General features: G+C 44.5%; 1 protein-coding gene across 2 annotated transcripts in view; it reads right to left on the minus strand.

Moving 5' to 3' along the window:
- Window positions 1–1,043: 1,043 nt before the first annotated feature.
- Window positions 1,044–27,461, minus strand: part of LOC129823943 (protein FAM110B-like) — a 46,344-nt gene continuing 19,926 nt past the window's right edge. Inside the window, exons 1-2 of one of the 2 annotated variants that reach the window (XM_055883077.1) lie at window positions 20,412–20,736; window positions 1,044–5,184 (exon numbers count right to left, since the gene is read on the minus strand). In XM_055883077.1, the coding sequence (XP_055739052.1) occupies window positions 3,598–4,842 (1,245 nt within the window). In that variant the 5' untranslated portion in view covers window positions 4,843–5,184; window positions 20,412–20,736 and the 3' untranslated portion in view covers window positions 1,044–3,597. Of the gene's footprint in view, window positions 5,185–20,411; window positions 20,737–27,461 lie in introns of those variants that run through there. The other variant, XM_055883076.1, reaches the window with a different exon arrangement.

The following is a 27,461-nucleotide window of genomic DNA, read 5'->3' on the forward strand; positions in this document are numbered from 1 at the left end:
AAGCGCACCGTTTTATCATTAAATAAACTACATGACCAAAAGTTATGGGCATTAATATGGAGTTGGGCCCCATTTGCCGCTATAACAGCCTCCACTCTTCTGGGGAAGGCTTTCCACTACATGTAGGAACATGCTTCCATTCAGTCACAAAAGCATTAGTGAGGTCAGGCACTGACGTTGGGCGATTAGGCCTGGCTCGCAGTCGGCGTTAGATGGGGTAGAGGTCAGGGCTCTGTGCAGGCCAGCCAGTCCCAAACTGCTGCCACAAAGTTGGAAGTACAGAATCGTCTAGAATGTCATTGTATGCTGTAGTGTTAAGATTTCCCTTCATTGGTACTAAGGGGCCTAGCACAAACCATGAAAAAACAGCCCCAGACCATTATTCCTCCTCCACCAAACTTTATAGTTGGCACTATGCATTGCGGCAGGTAGCGTTCTCCTGGCATCCGCCAAACCCAGATTTGTCCATCGGACTGCCAGATGGTAAAGCGTGATTCATCACTCCAGAGAACACATTTCCACTGCAAGGTGATCTTAGGCGTGTGTACGGCTGCCCGGCCATGAAACCCATTTCATGAAGGTCCCAACGAACAGTTCTTGTGCTGATGTTGCTTCCAGAGGCATTTTGGAACTCGGTAGTGTGTTGAAACAGAGGACAGATGATTTTTACGCGCTATGTGCTTCAGCACTCGGCAGTCCCGTTCTGTGAGCTTGTGTGGCCTACCACTTCACGACTGAGCCGTTGTTGTGCCTAGGTGTTTCCACTTCACAATAATAGCACTTACAGTTGACCGGGGTAGCTCTAGCAGGGCAGACATTTGACAAACTGACTTGGAAAGGTGGCATTCTATGACAGTGTCATGTTGAAAGTCACTGAGCTCTTCAGTAAGGCCATTCTACTGCCAATGTTTGTGTATGGAGATCACATGGCTGTGTGCTCGATTTTATACACCTGTCAGCAACGGGTGTGGCTGAATATGCCGAATCCACTAATTTGAAGGGGTGTCCACATACACATTTTTATGAAATAATACTCACAAAACTTTCCGAAGTAGACGGCAAAACAAGCCATTTATTGAAATAATGCAAAATAAATGTAAGTGAACACAATTCATTGCCTTCATTTTGAAGTAATGAGTACCAAAACAGTTCCAACTCCAATATACTGGACATGTACACTACCGTTCAAAAGTTTGGGGTCACATCAAATTGATTAGAAATACAGTGTAGACATTGTTAATGTTGTAAATTACTATTGTAGCTGGAAAAGGCAGATTTTTATTTAATGAAATATCTACATAGGCGTACAGAGGCCCATTATCAGCAACCATCACTCCTGTGTTCCAATGGCACGTTGTGTTTGCTAATCCAAGTTTATCATTTTAAAAGGCTAATTGATTACCAGAAAACACTTTTAAAAACTTGTGTTGATTTAAAGAAGCAATAAAACTGTCCTTCTTTAGACTAGTTGAGTATCTGGCGCATCAGCATTTGTGGGTTTGATTACAGGCTCAAAATGGCTAGAAACAAATAACTTTCTTCTGAAACTCATCAGTCTATTGTTCTGAGAAATGAAGGCTATTTCATGCGAGAGATTGCCAAGAAACTGAAGATCTCGTACAATGCTGTGTACTACTCCCTTCACAGAACAGCGCAAACGGGCTCTAACCAGAATAAAAAGAGTGGGAGGCCCCGGTGCACAACTGAGCAAGAGGACAAGTACATTAGTGTCTAGTTTGAGAAACAGACGCCTCAAAAGTCCTCAACTGGCAGCTTCATCAAATAGTACCTGCAAAACACCAGTCTCAACGTCAACAGCGAAGAGGCGACTCCGGGATGCTGGCCTTCTATGCAGAATTCCTCTGTCCAGTGTCTGTGGTCTTTTGCCCATCTTAATCTTTTCTTTTTATTGGCCAGTCTGAGATTTGGCTTTTTCTTTGCAACTCTGCCTAGAAGGCCAGCATCCCGGAGTCGCCTCTTCATTGTTGACATTGAGACTGGTGTTTTCTGGGTACTATTTAATGATGTGAGGCTTCTGTTTCTCAAACTAGACACTAATGTACTTGTCCTCTTGCTTAGTTGTGCACCGGGGCCTCCCACTCCTTTCTATTCAGGTTAGAGCCCGTTTGCGCTGTTCTGTGAAGGGAGTAGTACGAGGTCTTCAGTTTCTTGGCAATTTCTCACATGAAATAGTCTTCATTTCTCAGAACAAGAATAGACTGATGAGTTTCAGAAGAAAGTGCTTTGTTTCTGGCCATTTTGAGCATGTAATCGAACCCACAAATGCTGATGCTCCAGATACTCAACTAGTCTAAAGGCCAGTTTTATTGCTTCTTTCATCAACACAACCGTTTTCAGCTGTGCTAACAATTGTAAAAGGGTTTTCTAATGATCAATTAGCCTTTTAAAATGATAAACTTGGATTAGCTAACACAACGTGCCATTGTAACACAGGAGTGATGGTTGCTGATAATGGGCCTCTGTACGCCTATGTAGATATTCCATTAAAAATCAGCCGTTTCCAGCTGCAATAGTCATTTACAACATTAATGTCTACACTGTATTTCTGATCAATTTGATGTTATTTTAATGGACAAAAAAAGTGCTTTTCTTTCAAAAACAAGTACATTTCTAAGTGACCCCAAACTTTTGAACGGTAGTGTACGTCATCATAACGTCATAAAAATTTGATCATGAACTGGGTTTGACGCAGTCTCACAGTCAAGCCCAGGGAGAAGACTGAACAATGTAGTAAGTTAGCTTAACAGGCGCCCTCTGACAAACATCTAACAGTTTTGAAATTATATACATTTTCTTACAGCATTTACACATATCTTAAAGAAAAGCAAGTACCACAAAATCAAACTGCCAATGAGAATGTTATGGACAACAAACTAAACAGAAGCAAAAACCACGTAATGCTGAATGATTTCATGATGCTGCCTGAATGCTATCACCATGGTAACACTGAAAAAGGGGATCAATCTGGGGTTTCCCCGGGAAAGGGGCAGGGTCTGGAATGTACCAAACAAACTCTCCTGGTACCAAAGGGGTGAAGCAGGTTTGGACTGTTCCATGCTTTCACAGCCCTTTTTTCAAGGGAGTTTTTTTCTATAGACACTCAAAGCTCAGAATTATCAGACTAAAGACTGGTTACACACTGAATCGCTTCATTCACACCCGTATGGCTTCCAGGCTCAGTGTTGTTCAGAAAGAAAGGACATTAAGAAGACACATCTAAAAAGAGCTGGCATCATTGTGCTGGTCTAAACAGACAGAAAGCAAAACAATGAGAGAGAGAGCTGTACTGCTCGAAGAGACGGAACTGAACTGCTGCCATCTTGAAAAAGGGAATTTTTTCCTAAACCTGTTGCTTTAGCTGGAGGCCGCAGTGGCGGGTGGGTGGGAGGAGCCATGCAGATTCAGAGGACAACAAACACTGAACGCAAAAGCGACCGCAAGATCCATCCAAGGGCATCTTGCCAGTCAATACTTTGACATTCAGAGATTCAGAGTGTCCAAAGACCTTCATTCCATCGGAAGTCTTTTTTTGTTTTGTTGCAAGGACCATCTAACAGTTTGTTTCTTCCTTCTCTTTTAGACATGAGACACTTTCTGCGACTCGCGTGCCTGTTTGATGCTGTACAGCCATTTGATGACGCGGGCGTTTCGTTCCACCGCCGAGATTCCGTACGGCACGCGTTCGCTCACGTCTTCCTCCTCGTCCGTCATGTCCTCGTTGCTATGCCGTGATTGGTCACAGTCCGAGCTGATCATGCTAGCGCTGCGGAAGTTGAGGGAGATTATGTCGGAGTTGGCGCGGGCAAAGCTCTCCACGCCCACGCTCTCCAGCTCCTCAGGGTCCAGGCCACAGTAGTTAAAGAAGCGTTCCACGTCGGCGCCTGCTCGCGCATACCGGTCGCTCAGGTCCGACTTGGAGCGGTGCAGAGAGGGCCGGCGGGCCAACGAGCTCCCCAACTCTAGCTCCAACTGCTCATCTGGGGTGGCAGAGGAGGGCGGCGCAGGCTCCCTCTCAGGGGCCTGAAGGGCATTGTCGCAGAGGGGGGCCAGGACTTTGGTACTGGGCTTGGGGGGTAAGGGAGGTGCGGAGCTGCTACTGCTTCGGGCCGCCCTTAGAGGCTTACCGTTGCACAGCCTGCGGATGTCAGAGGAGCTGTGGGAGGCGTGGAGGGGTGAGTGATTGCCCTCGCCCCGCTCCTCCAGCAGCCGGCGGCTGAGGTTCAGGTTTCCCCCCTGGGGGCTCCGTCGGCCGGGTGCAGGCGGAGGCACCTTGAGGGACTTGGCAACGGAACGGAGGCTGGTGGGCTCAGTGAAGTCTGTGGTGGGTGTGGGGGTGGAGCGGTGGGGGGCCAAGCTCCTGGCCCCAGGCTTTAAAGTAGCGCTCTTAGCGTGGCCCTCAGAGACCGAGCCGGAGCTGTTCAGGAGGTTCTTGAGGATCTCCAGGTTAAGGTTCTCCCGTTTGCTGGTGGTGGCGCACGTGTCCGACTTGGAGTTGTTATTGAATGTCTTGAGGGCTACCCCACCACAACCGCCACCATTCGCCCCTCTCTTGGCCACGGCGGGGCAGACAGGTGGCTTGGCCAGCAGCTGGGGCTTGACAGGCTCCTGCTTGGCGTTGATGACCTCCTGGCTCTTCACGTACTTGGACTTGTCCGCCTCCAGCCGCTCCACGGCGCTCAGCCGCTTAGGGTTGGTCTCCACCTGGCGCCGGAAGTACTCGGGTCCCTTGTTGAGTATGCGTAGGGGGACAGCGGAGACAAAGGCCGCCCCGGGGCAGGTGGGTTTGCTATCTGCCAGCGACGGCAGGGTCTCGGTGGGCATGTCTGGATGGCTCGGGGTGGCCGCCGTGGCTGACGCGGGGGGTGGCTCTGCTGCGCGTAGGGCAGCCTGCAGACACGCACATAAAGCCAGGCGAGCGGAGAATGGGAGCCGTCTCCACTGGCCTTCAGCAGCCAGGTCTCATCCCCACAGAGCATCAATCAGCCCTTACTGCTGCCCTGATCCTACTGCCCCACAGCCTTCCTGCCTTAGGGTGGGGGGGAGCGGGGAGAGAGAAGGCAGAGTAGTGCAGTGGTCCGGATCAGTAGGCCCAGTGGCTGAAGGATTGTGGGAAGGATCAGCCTCGTCTCCCCTCCTTTGTTCGCCCGACTGGAGGCAGCAGATCTGAAACACAGACGGGCCAATTGCGTTAGGAGATCAGGTGACATCAGGTCATAACAACAACACGAAGAGTTGGGAGACATGCAAGTACTTGTCTGTTGAGGGGAACACTATATAAAACACACAAGTAAAGGAATACATGCAGATGCAAGCACACACACACACAAATCACACACACTTAAACACAGAGAAATATGGTGTAAGTCAAAGGAAGAAAGACTGAGTACAAAAGCACACAGTACATTTTGCTCTAACATCAGAAGTGTTATGAAGGATAAGATGTATGTCAGTGAGAGGAGTCAGACTATTCCAACTCACTCTCTCTCTCCTCCTCTCCCTCAGACAGACAGACACACACACACGAGAAAGTGCTGACACTGCCACAAGTGGTGTGCTTTTTTTCACCACACACACACAGAGAGACAAAGGGCCAGAAAGACAGAGAAAGGGAATGACAGAGAAGGAGAGCGAGAGATCGAGAGAGTGTAGAGTGAAATAGAGAGTGCAGTGAAGTATAGACTGAAGCACTCAGCCTTGACCAGAACCTCAGGGAACTTCACGGAACAAATAATGAGGTGTAATTTTGGGTTGTCATAAATAAAAACCATTACAGTGGCATCAGGGAGAGGGCTGTTTGTGTGCCCGCTGATGGACAGGGAAATTGCAGTGACAAACCAGTTTTATAGCCCCACCGTATGTGTATGTGTGTCTGCTTTGATCTTGAGGCAGCACTGCCTGCGACAAGTCACACATTACTGTGGGAGAGGGAGGGGAGTCTGGGGGAGCAATGCAGAGCAGACACCTGGACTGCCTCAGTCAAACCAAACACACCCTAATGTCTGGCTTACTAAAGATAAGAGTAGACTAATGAGTTCATTTTAAAGGGACAATTTGTAGTTTACTTTGTCATTTCCATGTGGTGGCACTTCCTGGACAGGGGGTGTGATGGGGTCATGGATCAGGGCAAATCTAACCATTTGTTGTGGGTTTTGCTTTTGTTTCTAGATTGAACGGGGTTGGGGTACCTCAATTTGCTACTATGGAAATGTAATTATCAGAGGCACCTTTGGATGCTACTGTTTTTAATTTGTGAATCCCCTCAATCACTGAAATTAGGAGGGTTGGTACTACAACAAAATGTAATCACAATCTGCAAACAACATGTGACTTTCTTCACACCCACACTCCCCATCATATCAGTAATAATTGTTTCACATGCCTGAATCCAATATCTCCAACTTTATCCCCCCGAATCACTAATTATACTTGTTTTTTCATAATCAAAATAATCCACAAACGAGATGGGGTGAGAGGGGACTATAGTCCAGACTAGATTGAGATCCAAAGCCTCACTCCCAATCCCCCCTGTTGTGCAGCATAGAAACACACTACTAGTTTATATCCTGACCCGTCACACACAAAAAGACCTGAGGCGAGCCTGCTTCCCTCTATTTAGTAATATAATCACATTAAGGGTCTGGGAACTCCCACATCAATCTGCACAGGAATATTTACATAATTCAATCGAGCAGTTACACAGACTCCCAGCTCCAGCCGAAACCCACCACTGGCCGCGGGGTAACCGTGGGGACCCATTTCATCATCTAACGGTAAGACACTCCAGGAGAATAAACCAAACCATTGTAGTCCCTAGTGGTTTATACGGAGGGACATTGTTTCCCCGTATTATATATTAGGTGGGCTACGTTGCCCATTGACCCCGCTTACATTTTTCATTTTTCTTGAATGAAATTAGTTTCAATGGAATACATTTGTTTGGTTAGCTCCGGATGCAGATTCGGGGGCCTCTGCAACACGCCTACATGAAAATACATAGGGGAAACACTGCAGGGTCATTCACAGCAGGACGTCTGAATGAACAGAAACTCTCCCAGGCCCCATTTCCTCAAGTATTTACTATAGATATGGTCACGGTTAGACCTTAGAGCTAAAGGACCCTGTAGATCGCCTATATTATAATGTAAACATGAGAGGATTATATAACTATGACTATGAATGTTATGGGAGACAGAGGACTGTGTAAAACAGCATGACAAAAGGAAACTCTCATTAGAAGTGGGTGGGTCAGTGGCAGGGCCCATACATACGAGGCCGCAGTCTGCCACCACACTGTCTGCAGTCACACACACACACACCACCATACCGTAATTAAGCAGCAGGAGGGGGTCAGAGCCAGTACTATACACAGTAATACCAGACTCTCCTCAAGCCAATACAAATTACTATAATCACCCCCTGGACAACAGTCTTAACACCCTCCCCTCACCCCCCCCCCTCACAATACCCTTACCCACCCCCCTCAACAGGGCTATGCCAACCAACCAGCTGTGGGGGCCTTTTGTCCCGTCTGCCCTGCAACACTCTCGTTGTTTGGTGAAGTGTTGTTTGGTGGGGGATTGTAGAGTGAGTTTGTAGTGTATGTATATGATGTCAGCACAGAGTAGTTTTTCACCTGACATTCAACCAGTGCCTAGAGAATGGATGATATAATGCACATGTTTACGGTCAGTGACCTACAGTTTGATTCAATTACTCAAAGCAAAAGTCACTAAGTCAGATAAGTCCACACACACACACACACACACACACACACACACACACACACACACACACACACACACACACACACACACACACACACACACACACACACACACACACACACACACACACACACACACCTCATTCTCTCTCCCCCCTCTTCCTCTGTCTGAGGAAGCTGATTCCTCCTAATAAATATCATTTGCCATGTCTTTCTCCTTAACAGGCTACCTCTTTTTTAGACGTATGTTCTCCATGGATCTTATTATGATTTTTTTATTTCACCTTTATTTAACCAGGTAGGCCAGTTGAGAACAAGTTCTCATTTACAACTGCGACCTGGCCAAGATAAAGCAAAGCAGTGCGACACAAACAATAGACAAATAGGTATACAGTGTGTGCAAATGGAGTAAGGAGGTAAAGGCAATAAATAGACAATAGTAGCGAAGTAATTACAATTTAGCAAATTAACACTGGAGTGATAGATGTGCAGATGATGATGTGCAAGTAGAAATACTGGTGTGCAAAAGAGCAGAAAAAGGAAATAAAAACAATATGGGGATGAGGTAGGTCGTTGGATGGGCTGTTTACAGCTGCAGCGATCGGTGAGCTGCTTTAAGCTGATGCTTAAAGTTAGTGAGGGAGATATGAGTCTCAAACTTCAGTTATTTTTGCAAATCGTTCCAGTCATTGGCAGCAGAGAACTGTAAGGAAAGGCGGCCAAAGGAGGTGTTGGCTTTGGGAATGACCAGTGAAATATACCTGCTGGAGCGCGTGCTACAGGTGGGTGTTGCTATGGTGACCAGTGAGCTAAGATAAGGCGGAGCTTTACCTAGCAAAGACTTATAGATGACCTGGAGCCAGTGGGTTTGGCGACGAATATGAAGCGAGGGCCAGCCAACGAGAGCATACAAGTCGCAGTGGTGGGTAGTATATGGGGCTTTGGTGACAAAACGGATGGCACTGTGATAGACTACATCCAATTTGCTGAGTAGAGTGTTGGAGGCTATTTTGTAAATGACATCGCCAAAGTCAAGGATCAGTAGGATAGTCAGTTTTAAGAGGGTATGTTTGGCAGCATACTTTCTTTTTTTTCTATTGTGTTATTGTTATTGTCAACACTCTGTGTTGTTGTTTGTGTCGCTTTGCTTTATCTTGGCCAGGTCGCCGTTGTAAATGAGAACTTGTTCTCAACTAGCTTACCTGGTTAAATAAAGGTGAAATAAAATAAAAAAACATTAAAAAAAACATGAGTGAAGGAGAATTTGTTGCGAAATAGGAAGCCGATTCTAGATTTAACCTTGGATTGAAGATGCTTAATGTGAGTCTTGAAGGAGATTTTACAGTCTAGCCAGACACCTAGGTATTTATAGTTGTCCACATATTCTAAGTCAGAACCATCCATAGTAGTGATGCTAGTCGGGCAGCGATCGGTTGAAGAGCATGCATTTAGTCTTACTAGCATTTAAAAGCAGTTGGAGGCCACGGAAGGAGTATTGTATGGAGTTGAAGCTCGTTTGGAGGTTTGTTAACACAGTTTCCAAAGAAGGGCCAGATGTATACAGAATGGTGTCGTCTGCGTAGAGGTGGATCAAAGAATCACCTGCAGCAAGAGCGACATCATTGATATATACAGAGAAAAGAGTCGGCCAGAGAATTGAACCCTGACCACCCTCATAGAGACTGCCAGAGGTCCGGACAACAGGCCCTCCGATTTGACACACTGACCTCTATCTGAGAAGTAGTTGGTGAACCAGGCGAGGCAGTCATTTGAGAAACCAAGGCTATTGAGTCTGCCGATAAGAATACGGTGATTGACAGAGTTGAGAGCCTTGGCCAGGTCAATGAAGACGTCTGCACAGTAATGTTTATTATCACTGCCAGTTATGATATCGTTTAGGACCTTGAGCGTGGCTGAGGTGCACCCGTGACCAGCTCGGAAACCAGATTGCATAGCGGAGAAGGTACGGTGGGTTTCGAAATCTGTTTGCTCACTTGGCTTTCGAAGACTTTAAAAAGGCAGGGCATGATGGATATAGGTCTGTAACAGTTTGGGTCTAGAGTGTCTCCCACTTTGACCGCGGCCGCTTTCCAATCTTTAGGAATCTCAGACGATACGAAAGAGAGGTTGAACAGGCTAGTAATAGGGGTTGCAACAATGGAGGCAGATAATTTTAGGAAGAGAGGGTCCAGATTGTCTAGCCCAGCTGATTTGTAGGGATCCAAATTTTGCAGCTCTTTTCAGAACATCAGCTGTCTGGATTTGGGTGAAGGAGAGGTGAGGGGGGGGGGGCTTGGGCCAGTTGCTGCGGGGGGTGCAGAGCTGTTGGCCGGGGTTGATCAACACAGGAGATGCATAGTGTCCTTTGACCAGAATGAGCACATCCATAACAGCGGTGTATGTTTGGAATGTTCAACCCAACAGAATCCTTCATTCTTATAACCGCATTAGCTTAACATTCCATTATCTTCCTCAAAAATAAATCAAAGGCCAACAGAAAAACCCCACATCAGCTGAGAGCTCAAATCCATTGCTGGGTCTGGGAGAGGCAGACAATCCTTTTGTTTTCTCAACCCCAGGCCCCAAACACATGATGGTCAGTGTGTTACGTACTAGGCAGTAAGTAGGCACCCAGACATTTGGTGATGACTGCACTGACATGGCTAGGGGCCCATGTTCAGTTAAATAATGGTATTGTTGCGACAAATTGAGACAGAATAAGAACTACATACAGTATAGCTGAATGACCAATGCAGCATGCAGAGAGAGAAGTACTGCACATGCAAAATCACAACTCATTACAAACTACAATGAAGTCCACAATGTTACTACTACTACTTAAACTGTGGTGATGTAAAGCATCTTCCTCAATCACTTTGTTAGATCTAAACTGATTGAGAGTGGATGAAGACCACAAATGTTTTGATAATAAAAATTACAGTCAGCTTTGAGCTGCACAACAGGGGTTAGATCAGCTTTGAGCTGCACAACAGGGGTTAGATCAGCTTTGAGCTGCACAACAGGGGTTAGATCAGCTTTGAGCCGCACAACGGGGGTTACATCAGCTTTGAGCCGCACAACGGGGGTTAGATCAGCTTTGAGCTGCACAACAGGGGTTAGATCAGCTTTGAGCCGCACAACAGGGGTTAGATCAGCTTTGAGCCGCACAACAGGGGTTAGATCAGCTTTGAGCCGCACAACAGGGGTTAGATCAGCTTTGAGCCGCACAACAGGGGTTAGATCAGCTTTGAGCCGCACAACAGGGGTTAGATCAGCTTTGAGCCGCACAACGGGGGTTACATCAGCTTTGAGCCGCACAACGGGGGTTAGATCAGCTTTGAGCCGCACAACAGGGGTTAGATCAGCTTTGAGCCGCACAACAGGGGTTAGATCAGCTTTGAGCCGCACAACGGGGGTTAGATCAGCTTTGAGCCGCACAACGGGGGTTAGATCAGCTTTGAGCCATCGCTAATTCTCAAGACTCAGATTGTTTGCAAAACCCCAAATAACGACAGTCTCGGAGTGTTGAGTCATTCAATTTGCGGTTGACTTTAATAGGGTTTGCAAATCTACCATCTGCCAAGGTCTTGTACACAAATCTGCAACAGACAGGAGAAGATTCAGAGCCACAATGTGTCAGGTTGTCATGTGTCATTGTAAACTCATGGTACATTCACTATAATGAAAAGATACCCTGTGATACCTATAGCATGTCTCCTAATTTCCCCCAAATGGTTCCATGTGTTTACAGATTTACTCAAGCCTTCCTTCCAGATATTGGTTTTGACTGAATATGTGCTTGCACCACATCTCCCTGGGGGGATGGAGCCCATTCCCTCTCATCTCTGTGTGTGGTTCTCTGAACATGGTTAAAACCATCTCTATCTGGATGTTGTTACCACAAGAAACACGCCATTCCCAGGTTTCTCCTCTCAGGGGGTTGAGGGGGGCTGGTCTTTGGGGAGGGTAGTTATTTATTGGCTGCAGGCCCAGAGAGGTGCTTTTGGATAGAGGGATGGGCTCACCCCTTTTACATGAAGGAGTCTAGAAGAGTGGGTAAGATTTTAGGCCAGCATAGAATATAAAATAATACCTTTATTTCCCCCAAAATATTGTGCAAGGAACTACTTTAGAGTTACTATATACAATGTGCATACAGTCTATTGCGGTTCAAAAGGGGACTGCTATTTAAAGCAATGTTATCTAATAAAGGCAAGGAAAAACATGTCATATCTACGGAAGGAAAAATACGGCAAGGACTCAGTGATAAATGTTTAAAGTTTAAATTAATCTACTGTTGAAATAGTTTGTTTTCAATGCACATTCATTCACAACAATAGTTTTGTCCAATACAGTAATAATAAAATGAAAATAAAATGTGAGTGCACTCATATCAGATCAGTTCCTTCCACGATGTACCAGTCAAATGTCCCTCTATTAAAACGAGGCGAGGATGATGATTCTAGAAGCTGTAGATGAGGCTCTTTAGATGGCAAAGTACTTTGTAGAAGATGGCTGTAGGTGGCGATGTTGCCGTAGAATCAGGATGCAGTGCACACATCAAAAAGGGGGGCACAAAACCAGTCAGGATTCTCCATTCACAAATGTCAAAGGAAAAGACCTTCCAATTCCCTTCTGGTTCATCACACTGATCATCTAAGCACTCGATTCTTCTTTAGTAGTAAAAATATACTTTACAACTTTCTAGGTTTCTTTCTGCTTCACAGTTTGTTTGCGCTCTCTCCAAAAGCAAGAAGGGAAAAAGCGCGAGATCAAAGTGACAGTAAAAGATGTTCAGACTCTAGGGGTCGCCCACAAACTCCCAACACATTAGTGTAAAAAAAATTAGGGACTGTCTTTATGTGAAAAACTCAAAAATTGTCAATACAAGGCTTTGGAAGATCTCTGTTACTCTGAGGAGATATGGAGATATTGACGGCAGCAAGGGCTGTGTCTTCAGCCAACAGACACTACAATAGATCTGTAACAGAATAGGTCTGTTGTACTTGTACACTTCAGCTATCCCATTACATCTTAACCATCCCACCGTGTAAATAAACGTTACATTTTCCAATCGGAAAACTGATTAGAATAAAATATTAATTTTACGCAACAGAAAAAGTATTTTGGGCTGAGTGTAAGTCTATTGAATTTGATACTCTTTGGAAGAACAGAGAGAAACTGTAAAAGCGTTTGTTGGACCACAACTGCCAGTTTTTCCATTAGAGCATATTTTCGCCGATACGACTGTACAAGCAGGCCTGTGTTACTTATTTTGGATGGTGAGAATCAATATTTAAATGGTACAAAGATCAATCTAGGAATTAATCAGTGAAGTCTCTGTGTTAATCTGTGATCCCAGGCAAACGGATGCAAAGGGCATCAGGACAGACACGCAGGGTTTCCTAGGGAGATAGAATGACAGAGATAGAAACACACACAAAAATCGTAGTCTCTATTAGTACAAGAAAAACACATTCACACAGACCCATTTTAAACTTAGTCTCATGTGGTGCTCAGACTTGGTCCCACAAACAAAGGCTTTATATAGCATGCATAGAGTCTTCATTTAAACTCCACAGATGTTTAACAACCTGATTCAACTGATCATCAATTCCTTGACTAGATGTGTTAGTGGTGAGCTACAACCATAGATGCTACTGTGAGAGAGATGGTCAGTATTCTCTCCTAAAAGAATACTGACAATCTCTTCTCACTCACACACACACACACACACACACACACACACACACACACACACACACACACACACACAAACCCCCTCTCTCCTCCGCACACTTACACATTCAGAGTGGGTGAAAACACACACTCCATAAATGTGATCCCACCATCAGTAGGCCTAACGGCTGCCGACAGATATTGCTAATGGGATTGGAGAGGGAGGCTGTTTTGGGACAGTTTGTTCAACACAGACACTTCTTTACAATGCTGCTGCCTGCCAGCACATCACCGTATCTAGCTCTATTCACGCTAGCAGTTATGTTTATTTACTAGAAGAACTGGGATAGGTACAGTGCATTTGGAAAGTATTCAGACCCCTTGACTTTTTCCACTTTGTTACATTGCAGCCTTAATAAAAAAAAATCCCCCCCTCAACAACCTACACACAATACCCCATAATGACAAAGCAAAAACAGGTTTTAGAAACTTTAGCAAATGTAAAAAAAAATAAAAAATGGTTGTTGAAATATCACATTTACATAACAATTCAGACCCTTCACTCATTACTTTGTTGAAGCACGTTTGGCAGAGATTACAGTCTCGAGTCCTCTTGGGTATGATGCTACATGCTTGGCGCACCTGTATTTGGGGAGTTTCTCCCATTATTCTCTACATATCCTCTCAAGCACTGTCAGGTTGGATGGGGAGCGTCGCTGTACAGCTATTTTCAGGTCTCTCCAGAGATGTTCGATTGGGCTCTGCCCGCCATTCAAGGACATTCAGAGACTTGTCCAGAAGCCATTCCTGGTTGTCCTTCTTGAAGGTTCTCCCATCTCCACAGAGGAACTCTGGAGCTCTGTCAGAGTGACCACCGGGTTCTTGGTCACCTCCCTGACCAAGGCCCTTCTCCCACGATTGCTCAGTTTGGCCGGGTGGCCAGCTCTAGCAAGAGTCTTGGTAGTTCCAAACTTCTTCCATTTAAGGATGATGGAGCCCACTGTGTTCTTGGGGACCTTCAATGCTGCAGACATTTTTTGGTACCTTTGCCCAGATCTGTGCTTGACACAATCCTGTCTCGGAGCTCTACGGACAATTCCTTTGACCGCATGGCCTGGTTTTTGCTCTGACATGCACTGTCAACTGTGGGACCTTATATAGACAGGTGTGTACCTTTACAAATCCTGTCCAATCAATGTAATTTACCACAGGACGACTCCAATCAAGTTGTAGAAACATCAAGGATGATCAATGGAAACAGGATGCACCTGAGCTCAATTTCAAGTCTCATAACAAAGGGTCTGAATACTTATGTAAATAAGGTATTTCTGTTTTTTTTTTGCAAAAATGTCTACTAACCTGTTTTCGCTTTGTCATTATGGAGTATTGTGTGTAGATTGAGAAAAATGTTTTATTTAATACATTTTAGAATAAAGATGTAATGCAACAAAATGTGGAACAAGTCAATTGATTGGACATGATATGAAGAGGTCTGAACCCTTTCTGAATGCACTGCAGCTGTTCAAATTCAAACGGGACACCAGTGTGTTAATATTGTGTTTGTTAATGCTGGCCTGGAGAAAAAGTGTGCAACCAACAAGCAATGAAGCCCTCTAGGACCTCAGTTGCCCACCCGTGCTAAGAGAGGAGAAATATCCCGTGAAAGAGTTCACAGGGTTCTTAGTGCTCTACTCTTGAGAGACTACCGCTGGAACACTGTGTGAAACAGTCAGAGTTTAGCCTAATGCTTCTCAGAGGAGTAAGCCTACAGTACGGCCTGCCCACCAACACCAATCACTGCTAGGCTATAGCACTCCACTATAGCAATCTCCCAAATCAACAATGACTAACCTGTAACAATGAGGCAGATTCAGTTCCTTATAGCCAGAAATATGGCTCTGAACTAAATTACTGCAATAAAGCCGGTTAGTTATTACAATAATAAAAAAAACAATCCTGGATATTCTACTTATTCATAACTTATTTACTTTAGTTTCACATGTAAGTCTTTTGAGAGAATACAATTTAATTAACAAACGTGACATGGGCTATTTTGTTGACAAATAAGCCTAATAAGAAAAACTTTTTCAAATTGGCTGCAAATGAAGTAGGCTAAAGCTTTTTTAAATCTGTTCTCTCAATTTGTAAGAGTACGGGGGCATAGCCTCATAATATCGGTTCTTCTTCCCTCATAAAAAACAGCAGATTATCTCATACACTGCGGAGAGCACAGCCTCCACACGATGAGCCTCAGCATCCCACGATGCAGCAGTGTAGGCAGGGATATTTATAAACAGGGTTCCTGGCAGACCACGCACACACGTGCGCCTGCTTGAGTCACTAACCCGCCTGACTTCGCCTCGCTCCCCCTCCCGCCCAGCATGCTGTGCGTTTCAGTGGTGTTAATTATGGTCCCGCCACAGAGAACAGGAGGAAAACAGGAGAGTAGTCCTCCCCTCTTCTTCCTGACACCACCTCCACAAGAACAGCTCCTCAGCCTCCGTCCTTTAAAAGTAGGACAGTTGGAGTCATAGGAGAAATAAAGAGGTTGAATAACGTCCTTTGATGTAGGAAAGCAGTTTCAGGATCTGTTTCCCAAACATTCCATAAAGACCATGACCAATGGCCTCCCAAGTGGCGCAGTGGTCTAAGACACTGCATCGCAGTGTTAGCTGTGCCACTAGAGATCCTGGGTTTGGGTCCAGGTTCTGTCGCAGCCGGCAGCGACCGGGAGACCCATGGTGCAGGGCACAATTGGCCCAGCGTCGTCCGGGTTAGAAGAGGGTTTGGCCGGCAGGGATGTCTTTGTCCCATTGCGCACTAGCGACTCCTGTGGCGGACCGGGCGCAATGCACGCTGACACGGTCGCCAGGTGCACAGTGTTTTCTCCGACACATTGGTGCGGCTGGCTTCTGGGTTAAGTGGGCATTGTGTCAAGAATCAGTGCGGCTTTGTTGGATTGTGTTTCGAAGGACACATTGCGCTCGACCTTCGCCTGTCCTGTCCTTCGACTGTCCTACCAATTAGATACCACAAAATTGGGGAGAAAAAGGGGTAAATGTATAAAAAAAATAAAAGACCATGATCATTAGAGGGCATAATGAAACTGGCCCTAGGACTCAGCCTCAGTGCACTCCGTCTGTTATGCTAGAGCTGAATTCTAAACGACTTTGACCCTCTGCTGTTTAGCTACACATAATATAGTCTATTTGTCTAATGGGCTGCCATTCAGGTAGTTACACTGACCCTTTCCTAACCAGCAGGCCTCTCTCTGCCCACTGTGATCACTTAATCTAGGATAGATCTGATCTAGGCCAAAATGACTGTTCAGCACACAGACTATGTATGCTAAAGGTTACTGTTACTGTTTAGAACTGATTAAAGCTTTTGGTCCACCACAGCACCTAAGCACCTAATCATTGTCTTGACAGTACTGGTTCAAAACCACAATTAGTTGAGTCAGGTGTTTATGGTTCTGGGCTGGAATAAAGGATGTTGCACCACATGACCCTCCAGAATCATTTGCTTCCTCTGTTCCCTGTTCTAAACGCTGCAGGTAGAAGATAGTAGGCCTACCTTCTCAAATCCTAACCTAACACAGACCAGTAGCATCCTACTCTGTTCTTAACAGCTTGCCTTCTCATAGTTGTGATACATCCACCCTGTTCTTAGCAGTGATAGTCACAGTTGTGATACATCCACCCTGTTCTTAGCAGTGATAGTCACAGTTGTGATACATCCACCCTGTTCTTAGCAGTGATAGTTGTGATACATCCACCCTGTTCTTAGCAGTGATAGTCACAGTTGTGATACATCCACCCTGTTCTTAGCAGTGATAGTCACAGTTGTGATACATTATCTATCGTTTGTTTACTAACACCAGCAGAAGCAAGGTGGGTGTGTTTGAGAGTCCATGCTTCTTGGCACAGTGGGGGATCAGTATATTGCTCTGTCAGATATACCAGCTTACAGTACTGATACTAGCTTACAGTACAGATAGACAGGGAAGACAGGGAAGCCGTCCCAGCCATAGATAGAACACTGTCTCAGCTGAAAGCAGATGCATCTCAAATGCAAGATAACTCGGCTGGCTAAAAGGAGAACGTAAGTTCCAATCGGCCTCGGTGTCTAACAGTGGAAAATCGTCATCATCATCACCAGTGAGTGACGAACTTAGTCTACTTGTGTTTTCCTCTGTCCTGACATGATCTTGAACACATTGGAATAACATTTGGGTCTTTGTCTTTCTTCTGCAGAAGACTGCTGCTACCTTGCTGCCTGTTAGCTTAGCTGCTTGTTGGCCTTGGTGGTAGAGTGGAAAAACACTGTGGCACTGAAGTAATGAAAACACTGAAGCAAGGAAGGAACATTTGGGATGATGCTCCTCTGTTCAGCAGTGCTAGGCCTAGCTAGCTGCAGTACTTCAGGGATTGGCAGGATAGGGTGTGTACTGGGAGAAAGGAATGAGGTCTGTTCAGGATCTCTGAGGAAATGTAAATCACAACTACTTTGAAGGAGTTTAGACGAAGAGGCGAACAGATACGGTTTAAGGGCTGAGGGACAACACGGAAAACTTTATCCCTGGATCCTGTATTTTTAGTTAGGGAGACAGGTGGAGTAAGTTAGTGGTTGGATTTGGTAGATTTGTTCCTTTTAATGGTTTTGATCAAAAGGGGAGAATGTCATGTTTCAGAGGTGAACATTTTAGTTTGAATAGGCACCAAATCTCCAGTTATTAATCAATCAATCAAATTTATTTTATAAAGCCCTTCGTACATCAGCTAATATCTCGAAGTGCTGTACAGAAACCCAGCCTAAAACCCCAAACAGCAAGCAATGCAGGTGTAGAAGCACGGTGGCTAGGAAAAACTCCCTAGAAAGGCTGCTATTGTTGTTTTGAATACAACAATACCAGGCTGTAGAATATAATCAAGGCTACTGAACCTGCTGTCAAGGAATGCTTTCTCTGTATGTCATCTATAATAGTTTGTTTTGTAATTCTACTGCACTGAATAAGCTCTAAAGTCATTAGTTCCTTTCCTATCCTGGGCTTGGACGCTTCAAAGCTAAGCTTTTCTAAGTGAAGTTGCTTATATTCCTATTAGCTTGGCTACTCGCTGCAGCAGTGTCTGGTCTCTCTGTCAGACAGACTGGCAGCATCAGAATAGAGTCCTCCACACAACAGACAGGGGAGTGTTTAGACTGCAGAGAAAGGGGAAGGTGCTGCGTGTGTGTAGTGCTGAGTAAGGCCTACTCCTGTTGGAGGAACTAAACTCCCATCATCATTCAGCTGGAAACGTCCATTTGACTTTGAGACTCTCTTTTTACTTAGTAAGTGAAAAAAATCAAGATAGGCTTGGTCTGCTGTACTACAGTAGTCAATAGTAAAAAATCACACCGTCATGCATGAACATGAAAATCATGCAGCCTTGATCAGAATCTTGTGACAAACATATAATCATTCTTTCATCCTTTTTCTATAATCACAAAATATTCTCATTTGTTTTCACAAATCTGGAGTAGAGAGGAGTAGCGCTGTTTGCTGACAGTTTCAGTGCAACAAGACCGGCCAAAACTCCTGGAAACATGTCACACAACCACACACACACCCCGACACACACACACACACACACCCCGACACACACACACACACCCCGACACACACCCCGACACACACACACACACACCCCGACACACACACACACACACACACACACACACACACACACACACACACACACACACACACACACACACACACACACACACACACACACACACACACAGTCTTGGAGAAGGAGCTGAATAAATACACACAAGCCATCAAAATAAGACAGCTCTGGCATGGAAACAGTGGTCTTATTGAACCAAACCTTGATACATGATGTGGCGTATCCTCTAACATGAGACTGCAGTCAGAGTCACATGTCTAAGGACATTTAAAGAGGAACAACATCCTGAACAAAATATTAGGTTTAGTTCAGTCAACAATGAAATAGCGGCAGGTAAAAACATCAAATGGTTCAATCCATAAACAATTACTCAAATGATGCTAAGTCATTACATTACATCATTTATAATACTAAAATAAACAACCAAGATAAAGCCTCAATGAATTTCCATTACCCAGCCTCAGTCACTTTAGAAGTGCTGCAGCAGTATTAAGTAATACTCCCCATCCCACACACAGATAAACACACCACAGTACTTAAAACATAGCAGCACCCTCTGAAATGCTCTTAGGGTTCTGAATCTACAAGCTTCCAGGGTTGAGATATACACATAAACAACAGCCACTTGACACACGGCCTGGAAACAGGCTCTCACTCAGACATGATAGCACACACTTGAATTAAAACAGCCATACCACATTGTGTGCCTGATTATATTTCATTGGACATGGTGATGACAATTTTACATTTTAGTCATTTACAAGAGCAATTAGGGTTAAGTGCCTTGCTCAAGGGCATCAACAGCTAGTCAGCTCAGGGATTTGAACCAGCAACCTTTTGGTTACTGGCCCAACACACGTAACCACTAGGCTATCTGCCTAACTCAGGGTTGTGGCCCAATATCTAGTTACCAACCACCACACACTCACACTTACCACCGCCGCTTGCTGCTGAATACTTTATGCTGACCTTTAAAACAAAGTCACCCCCTTCACCTCCCCCTTCCTCCCCCACGGTTTCCACGCAGGCATCGAGATGGACCGCCTGCAACAGCAGCGAAGACCCGCAGTGTCAGGATTAGAGCACTGGGGGGGCGGTCCACCTGTCAGACCGTGACATCGGCTGGCGCGTGCCATTGACACCTGCAGCACCAGGCAGACACATGACGCTGAGATCTAAAAGACTACGGGCTGCAGCACAGCCCCCCTCTCACCCCTGGCTTTCTCCTCGTCTCCTCATCTAGTTCCAGGTCTTCAGTGGACCGTTCCGAGAGTCTGCTGGGGTGAGGGGAAGGGGGTGCAGCACCAGTACTATACCTTTATAATTGGAATCCTCAGGAGACGACGTGAAGCAGCCATTCTTGATAACGCTGTCGAGAGGACAGACACAATGAACTCGATCCAGCCCCGTGGACAGGGAGCCTGTGTGTGTTTAGACTAGCCAGCCCAGACATAATGGCGACGGATACTGTGTCTGCCTGCCATGACCTCATGAAGCAGTGAATGCTAGTGTAACAGCACTCCTAAGCGTGTGTGTGGTGTGTGTGCATGGAAGAGAGATCGTGAAAGATACTGAATGTAGGCTATTTGTCTACGTAAAATATTTGTTCACAGTGACCCAAATAAAAAAGTCTGAGTCATTGCACTGGTTCAAGTATGCCCAGAACATCTGTCACAGACTCTCCCTAATCGTAACCATAGCTGGTTCATTATTAGCATAAAGTACTGGGTAACCTTCTTTGCAACAAAGGACCTACAGGACCACAGGAAAAGAACCATATGTGTATTAAGATCCAATACAGCCACCTCTTTGTGAGGTAGAACTAAATTATTGCCCTCAACTGGAGGCCCTTGCAGGCCAATTATCTTCTCATATAAAACATGTGTTTAGTCTGATCAATCAAATGCATGATGATTAATCCATCATCTAAACCAGCGCAGACACTACGCAATAAAATAGGACAACGATGCCTTGTCTGTATTCCACTAGCTAGTATTACCTCTTTAACTTTCTGCTTTATTTCTAAGGACACTAAAGAATAGAGGGATGTCTCCTGACCTTCGACAGTTGTACTAAGCCACAATGAAATCAAGATAGACAAGACACTGGCAGACAGTATTCAAACAAACTGGTTTCTAGAAGTTGAAAGGGTATGAGAAAATAACACTTCACTTCAGCAAACTACATTTGGATACATAATTCAACAACAGGCTATGGAGTAAAATAAATAAGTTGACTGCATGATTGTCAATTTCATGCACTTTCTTGCAATGTTGGAGGAATTGCTATTTTACCTTAAACCGATATTCAGGGATTTTCTATGTAAGTTGAACAGGGCTTAGCAATAGATAGTATTGGAAGGTAGACTAGTCAAAAGGGAAAGACCTGTGTAGGGCCTAGATCAATTGCAAAATAGTCACAACTGTTCTATTAGCCTGTATCAAAATGAAAACGTTCAACACTGGCAAACTATGTGCCACATCTTACTAGGAAAAAATAAACATCCCTAACAGGTTGTTTTCCTAACACTTTGCCTGAAACAAGCAAATTAGCATACAAACTTACTGCTTGAGCAGATCTTCCTGGCAGCCCAAACGTTGAAGTACTTTCCAGAGCTGCGGTATCAGGAAAAACAGAATCACGGTACAGAATGGGAGCGTTTCACAACCCTAACAGTATAACCACACATAGGAAAATAACTGAGTAGGACATGAGCTAACCTGCTTTCAGACCCCATTAGCCTAATACAGTGTGATCTACCTGGGGCCTTAATCACAGCTCTACATCCTGCCTAATGATAATGCTAGTACTGCTAGCCAAACCATGTGGCAAGACCCTTACGGCAAGACTAAGACTCTTGTAACCACACCTTGAAGCTGGATTCCCTAATGGTGAAACTGACATGTCCGTTTGCGATATTACAACAAAGAAGTTACTGCAACAAACAGTTTCTTTAAAATGTATAAAGCCCTTTTTACATCAGCAGATGTCACAAAGTGCTATACAGAAACTCAGCCTAAAACAATGCAGATGTAGAAGCACGGTGGCTAGGAAAAGCTCCCTAGAAAGACAAGAACCTAGGAAGAAACCTAGAGAGGAACCAGGCTCTGAGGGGTGGCCAGTCCTCTTCTGGCTTTGCCCAGTGGAGATAAGGATACATGGTCATTAAGGCCAGATTGTTCTTCAAGATCATCATTGAACGCATGATAAAACAGGAGAATATGTACTGCATTTTTTTTTAACTTGACGCTCCCCAGCGCTCCCAGTCTTTGTCTTTGCTTCGTCAACAAAGTAAAAACAATGGGCGACAGTGGCGCTGTTTCCCCCTACTGCGGATTCCATCATTAACCAAGTTAACACAGAAAATGATACAGAACAAGCAAAAGTAACTTACTCTGTATTTTCAGTATGGAAAGTATAAGATCCCTTGGACATTCTGCAAACGTGCACAGGAGAGAAATAATCTCAGTGCATCCCTCAACACAGATTAGGCCAATGGCTCTCAGGGTAATGATCTCTCCAAAGTGGGATGATGAAGGCTTAACAACATTAAAGGCCAAAGCTTGACCCTGTCCACAGGTAAAGTTTGAGGAACACAACCTAATTCGCTGACACCTAGACTAGAGAACACTCAGACCAGATAATGGTGTTGCCAACCCAGCTAAGCACCACAATGCAAAACGCTTTCTATTTATACTGGCAAAGAAAGGATGGTTCATCTGAAACCAACTGGTGTGGGCTAATATATTTCAGAAATAACAAAAGAAAGACTGAGGTCGATGAGAAACTTCAAAAAAGCTGTCAGGCCACCGTGTACCTGATTTCACTAGCCTAATTGCTTCTTCAAATTTAGCAATCCACTTTTTGCACAACATGACCCTGCTAATAGGCCTATCCTTCAAAGCCATTTCACACATCACTCAGGGTAAAAGCTGCTAATAGGTCTACCCTTCAGAGCCATTTCACCCCATCACTCAGGGTAAAAGCTGCTAATAGGTCTACCCTTCAGAGCCATTTCACCCCATCACTCAGGGTAAAAGCTGCTAATAGGTCTACCCTTCAGAGCCATTTCACCCCATCACTCAGGGTAAAAGCTGTCCTTAGGCACAGATCTAGCAGCAGCTGGCCTTCCCTAAATCCTATCCTGAAACATTTTGGGGGTAAACACTCAGTGTCTGTAGGAGAAACTGCATCCTACTTCTAACTGACATTGGTTAAAGCCTTACTACACTAACTGACTGAGAGACAACCAGTTCGACCAAAGTTCAAAAACTATTAGGCCCTAGCTTGTCATTACAGTGTTGTTTAACAAAATGATAAGTAAGTATTAACTTCAACAGGATTAACTTGAACAGGTTCTGGTTATTTAGGTGAGTATTAACTTGGACAGGTTCTGGTTATTTAGGTGAGTATTAACTTGGACAGGTTCTGGTTATTTAGGTGAGTATTAACTTGGACAGGTTCTGGTTATTTAGGTGAGTATTAACTTGGACAGGTTCTGGTTATTTAGGTGAGTATTAACTTGGACAGGTTCTGGTTATTTAGGTGAGTATTAACTTGGACAGGTTCTGGTTTTTATGGCAGAGAAACCAATTTGGCTGAGGGGAGCTGAATCCACCAACCTGAGTAGGCCTAATACTAATCATCTTCTTTTGATTCGCCGGAAAACTACTTAGTAGTCTGGATGACAGTCAGTCTGCATCCAAGGGGAGGTCCATGCAAAACCCTCCTGGTCCTCTGTAGCTCAGATGGTAGAGCATGGTGCTTGCAACGCCAGGATAGTGGGTTTGATTCCTGGGACCATCCATACTTAAAATGTATGCATGCATGACTAAGTTGCTTTGGATAAAAGCATCTGCTAAATGGCGCATATATACAGTGCATTTGGAAAGTATTCAGACCCCTTTTTCCACATTTTGTTATGTTACAGCCTTATTCTTAAATGAACAATACCCCATAATGACAAAGCAAAAATACATTTTTTTGAATTTTTTGCATATTTATAAAATGTACATAAGATTTACATAAGTATTCAGACCCTTTACTCAGTACTTTATTGAAGCACCTTTGGCAGCGATTACTGCCTCGAGTCCTCTTGGGTATGATGCTACAAGCTTGGCACACCAGAATTTGGAGAGTTTCTCCCATTCTTATGAGGTATTGTGTGTAGATTGATGAGGGTAAAAAACTTTAATCCGTTTTAGAATAAGGCTGTAACATAACAAAATGTGGAAAAAGTGAATGGGTCTGAATACTTTCCGAATGCACGGTGTGTGTGTGTGTGTGTGTGTGTGTGTGTGTGTGTGTGTTTGTGTATATATTAAATGAAGACAGGCTTTTTATGTTATATTTAGATGCATGACCTCCAGTCAATTCCTATTTTCAACTACTTTTATGCAGCAGTTTACTTCAGGAATACCAAATACTTGAGGGCCAGTAGATGCCACCTAAAAAAAGTAGACTTGAGAGACAACTGCCCTCGTTATGACCTACAGTGGGGAGATTTGATTCACTGCCGATTTTGCAGGTTTTCCTACTTACAAAGCATGTAGAGGTCTGTAATTTTTTATCATAGGTGCACTTCAACTGTGAGAGACGGAATCTAAAACAAAAATCCAGAAAATCACATTGTATGATTTTTAAGTAATTAATTTGCATTTTATTGCATGACATAAGTATTTGATCACCTACCAACCAGTAAGAATTCCGGCTCTCATAGACCTGTTCGTTTTTCTTTAAGAAGCCCTCCTGTTCTCCACTCATTACCTGTATTAACTGCACCTGTTTGAACTCGTTACCTGTATAAAAGACACCTGTCCACACACTCAATCAAACAGACTCCAACCTCTCCACAATGGCCAAGACTAGAGAGCTGTGTAAGGACATCAGGGATACAATTGTAGACCTGCACAAGGCTGGGATGGGCTACAGGACAATAGGCAAGCAGCTTGGTGAGAAGGCAACAACTGTTGGCGCAATTATTAGAAAATGGAAGAAGTTCAAGATGACGGTCAATCACCCTCGGTCTGGGGCTCCCTGCAAGATCTCACCTCGTGGGGCATCAATGATCATGAGGAAGGTGAGGGATCAGCTCAGAACTACACGGCAGGACCTGGTCAATGACCTGAAGAGAGCTGGGACCACAGTCTCAAAGAAAACCATTAGTAACACACTACGCCGTCATGGATTAAAATCCTGCAGCGCACGCAAGGTCCCCCTGCTCAAGCCAGCGCATGTCCAGGCCCGTCTGAAGTTTGCCAATGACAATCTGGATGATCCAGAGGAGGAATGGGGGAAGGTTATGTGGTCTGATAAGACAAAAATAGAGCTTTTTGGTCTAAACTCCACTCGCTGTGTTTGGAGGAAGAAAAAGGACGAGTACAACCCCAAGAACACCATCCCAACCGTGAAGCATGGAGGTGGAAACATCTTTCTTTGGGGATGCTTTTCTGCAAAGGGGACAGGACGACTGCACCGTATTGAGGGGAGGATGGATGGGACCATGTATCGCGAGATCTTGGCCAACAACCTCCTTCCCTCAGTAAGAGCATTGAAGATGGGTCGTGGCTGGGTCTTCCAGCATGACAACGACCCGAAACACACAGGCCAGGGCAACTAAGGAGTGGCTCCATAAGAAGCATCTCAAGGTCCTGGAGTGGCCTAGCCCGTCTCCAGACCTGAACCCAATAGAAAATCTTTGGAGGGAGCTGAAAGTCTGTATTGCCCAGCGACAGCCCCGAAACTTGAAGGATCTGGAGAAGGTCTGTATGGAGGAGTGGGCCAAAATCCCTGCTGCAGTGTGTGCAAACCTGGTCAAGAACTACAGGAAACGTATGATCTCTGTAATTACAAACAAAGGTTTCTGTACCAAATATTAAGTTCTGCTTTTCTGATGTATCAAATACTTATGTCATGCAATAAAATGCAAATTAATTACTTAAAAATCATACAATGTGATTATCTAGATTTTTGTTTTAGATTCCGTCTCTCACAGTTGAAGTGTACCTATGATAAAAATGACAGACCTCTACATGCTTTGTAAGTAGGAAAACCTGCAAAATTGGCAGTGTATCCAATACTTGTTCTCCCCACTGTATGTAGGAGTGATTGAATCAGAGAAACAAAAAAGTCAGATGTGGAAAACCAAAAAACGTGGTCTAGTGCCTGGTACAGTAGTACCCCACCCCCCGTGCAGAGGATTTGGGTCATCCTTTAATCCCCTTGTCAGACTGTTAGACTGATCTCACTGGCCCTGAGGTTAATTCACCAAGATCGACTGTACAGCACAGTAATCACTGCCTATTGTCCCAATACAGCGGGTTACGGAGTTCACTAAGGAAGATCAGACAAAGTTGTCCCATCCACAAATAATAGGCTAACAAAACAACCTTGGCTCAAATCAGAGGGGGCTAATAAGAAACTCACGCACACTCATAAAGAATGATGAGCCTTCTGAAACAGCCGTGGTCTCAGTCTAAAAGTCTTAGAGAGCCAAGAGGATCATGGCCCCAAAAGGTCTTAAGAGCTTACGATGTTATACCGCACAGATAAACATTATGGGTGAACCAGGGATACTGTGTAGTGTACTAGGTCATGAAGTGACCTCAAAATAACCCTCCGGCAGGGGTTGGGGTCAAGTCAGTTCAGATGCTGAATAGAAACAGGTCATTTCCTTCTATGAGAATCTTTTGAAAGGAGTTAAAATGTTAGTGACACCAATCCTTGTCCCAGGAAGACCTGTCTGCATTAAGGGCAGTTCTGTCAAATATATTGACTACTATGCACACCTGTAGGTGGAAGGTGGGTTTTTGTCTGTTTTTGGTCCTATTACTGTCATATGTCCCTTGTTAGTATTGCAGAGATGACAAATCATTGTCATAACAACACTAGAAAGGATTTCTTTAATAAAAATAAAAAGGCTATATCCGTAATTCAATGCCAGTGTCTAAACCCATAAATGACAATCTACCCAATGCAAATGACATCATGGTTTGCAACACTTCTGCTACTTCATATTGTAATGGATAGGTTGGGTAAGCCACGACCTTCCAAATGTTTTATTTTTTGAAGTATTTTGAGCATTTCAAGTTTATCTGAACTACTGTGTTTTTAATAGTAATCAGTAATCAGTTACTTTCAATAGGTTTAAACAAGGGTTCTCGTTTTTCATCAGTTTTCATTTTCAGTCAGTTGACCCAATGTTCTTTTGTGCACAATCATGTTTGTTTATTTGCATGTTTTATTTGATTCATCCAGTGTTACTGGATATGAGTAGGTGCAGTTGTGGATGGAAAGTGAGGGAGCCAGCTTTAGGATGCAGGGACACTTGGATATGGTCCTTGGGTATCTTTACTTTACCATGAGGG

This window comes from Salvelinus fontinalis, chromosome 26 (genome assembly GCF_029448725.1).
Source record: "Salvelinus fontinalis isolate EN_2023a chromosome 26, ASM2944872v1, whole genome shotgun sequence".
NCBI lineage: Eukaryota > Metazoa > Chordata > Actinopteri > Salmoniformes > Salmonidae > Salvelinus > Salvelinus fontinalis.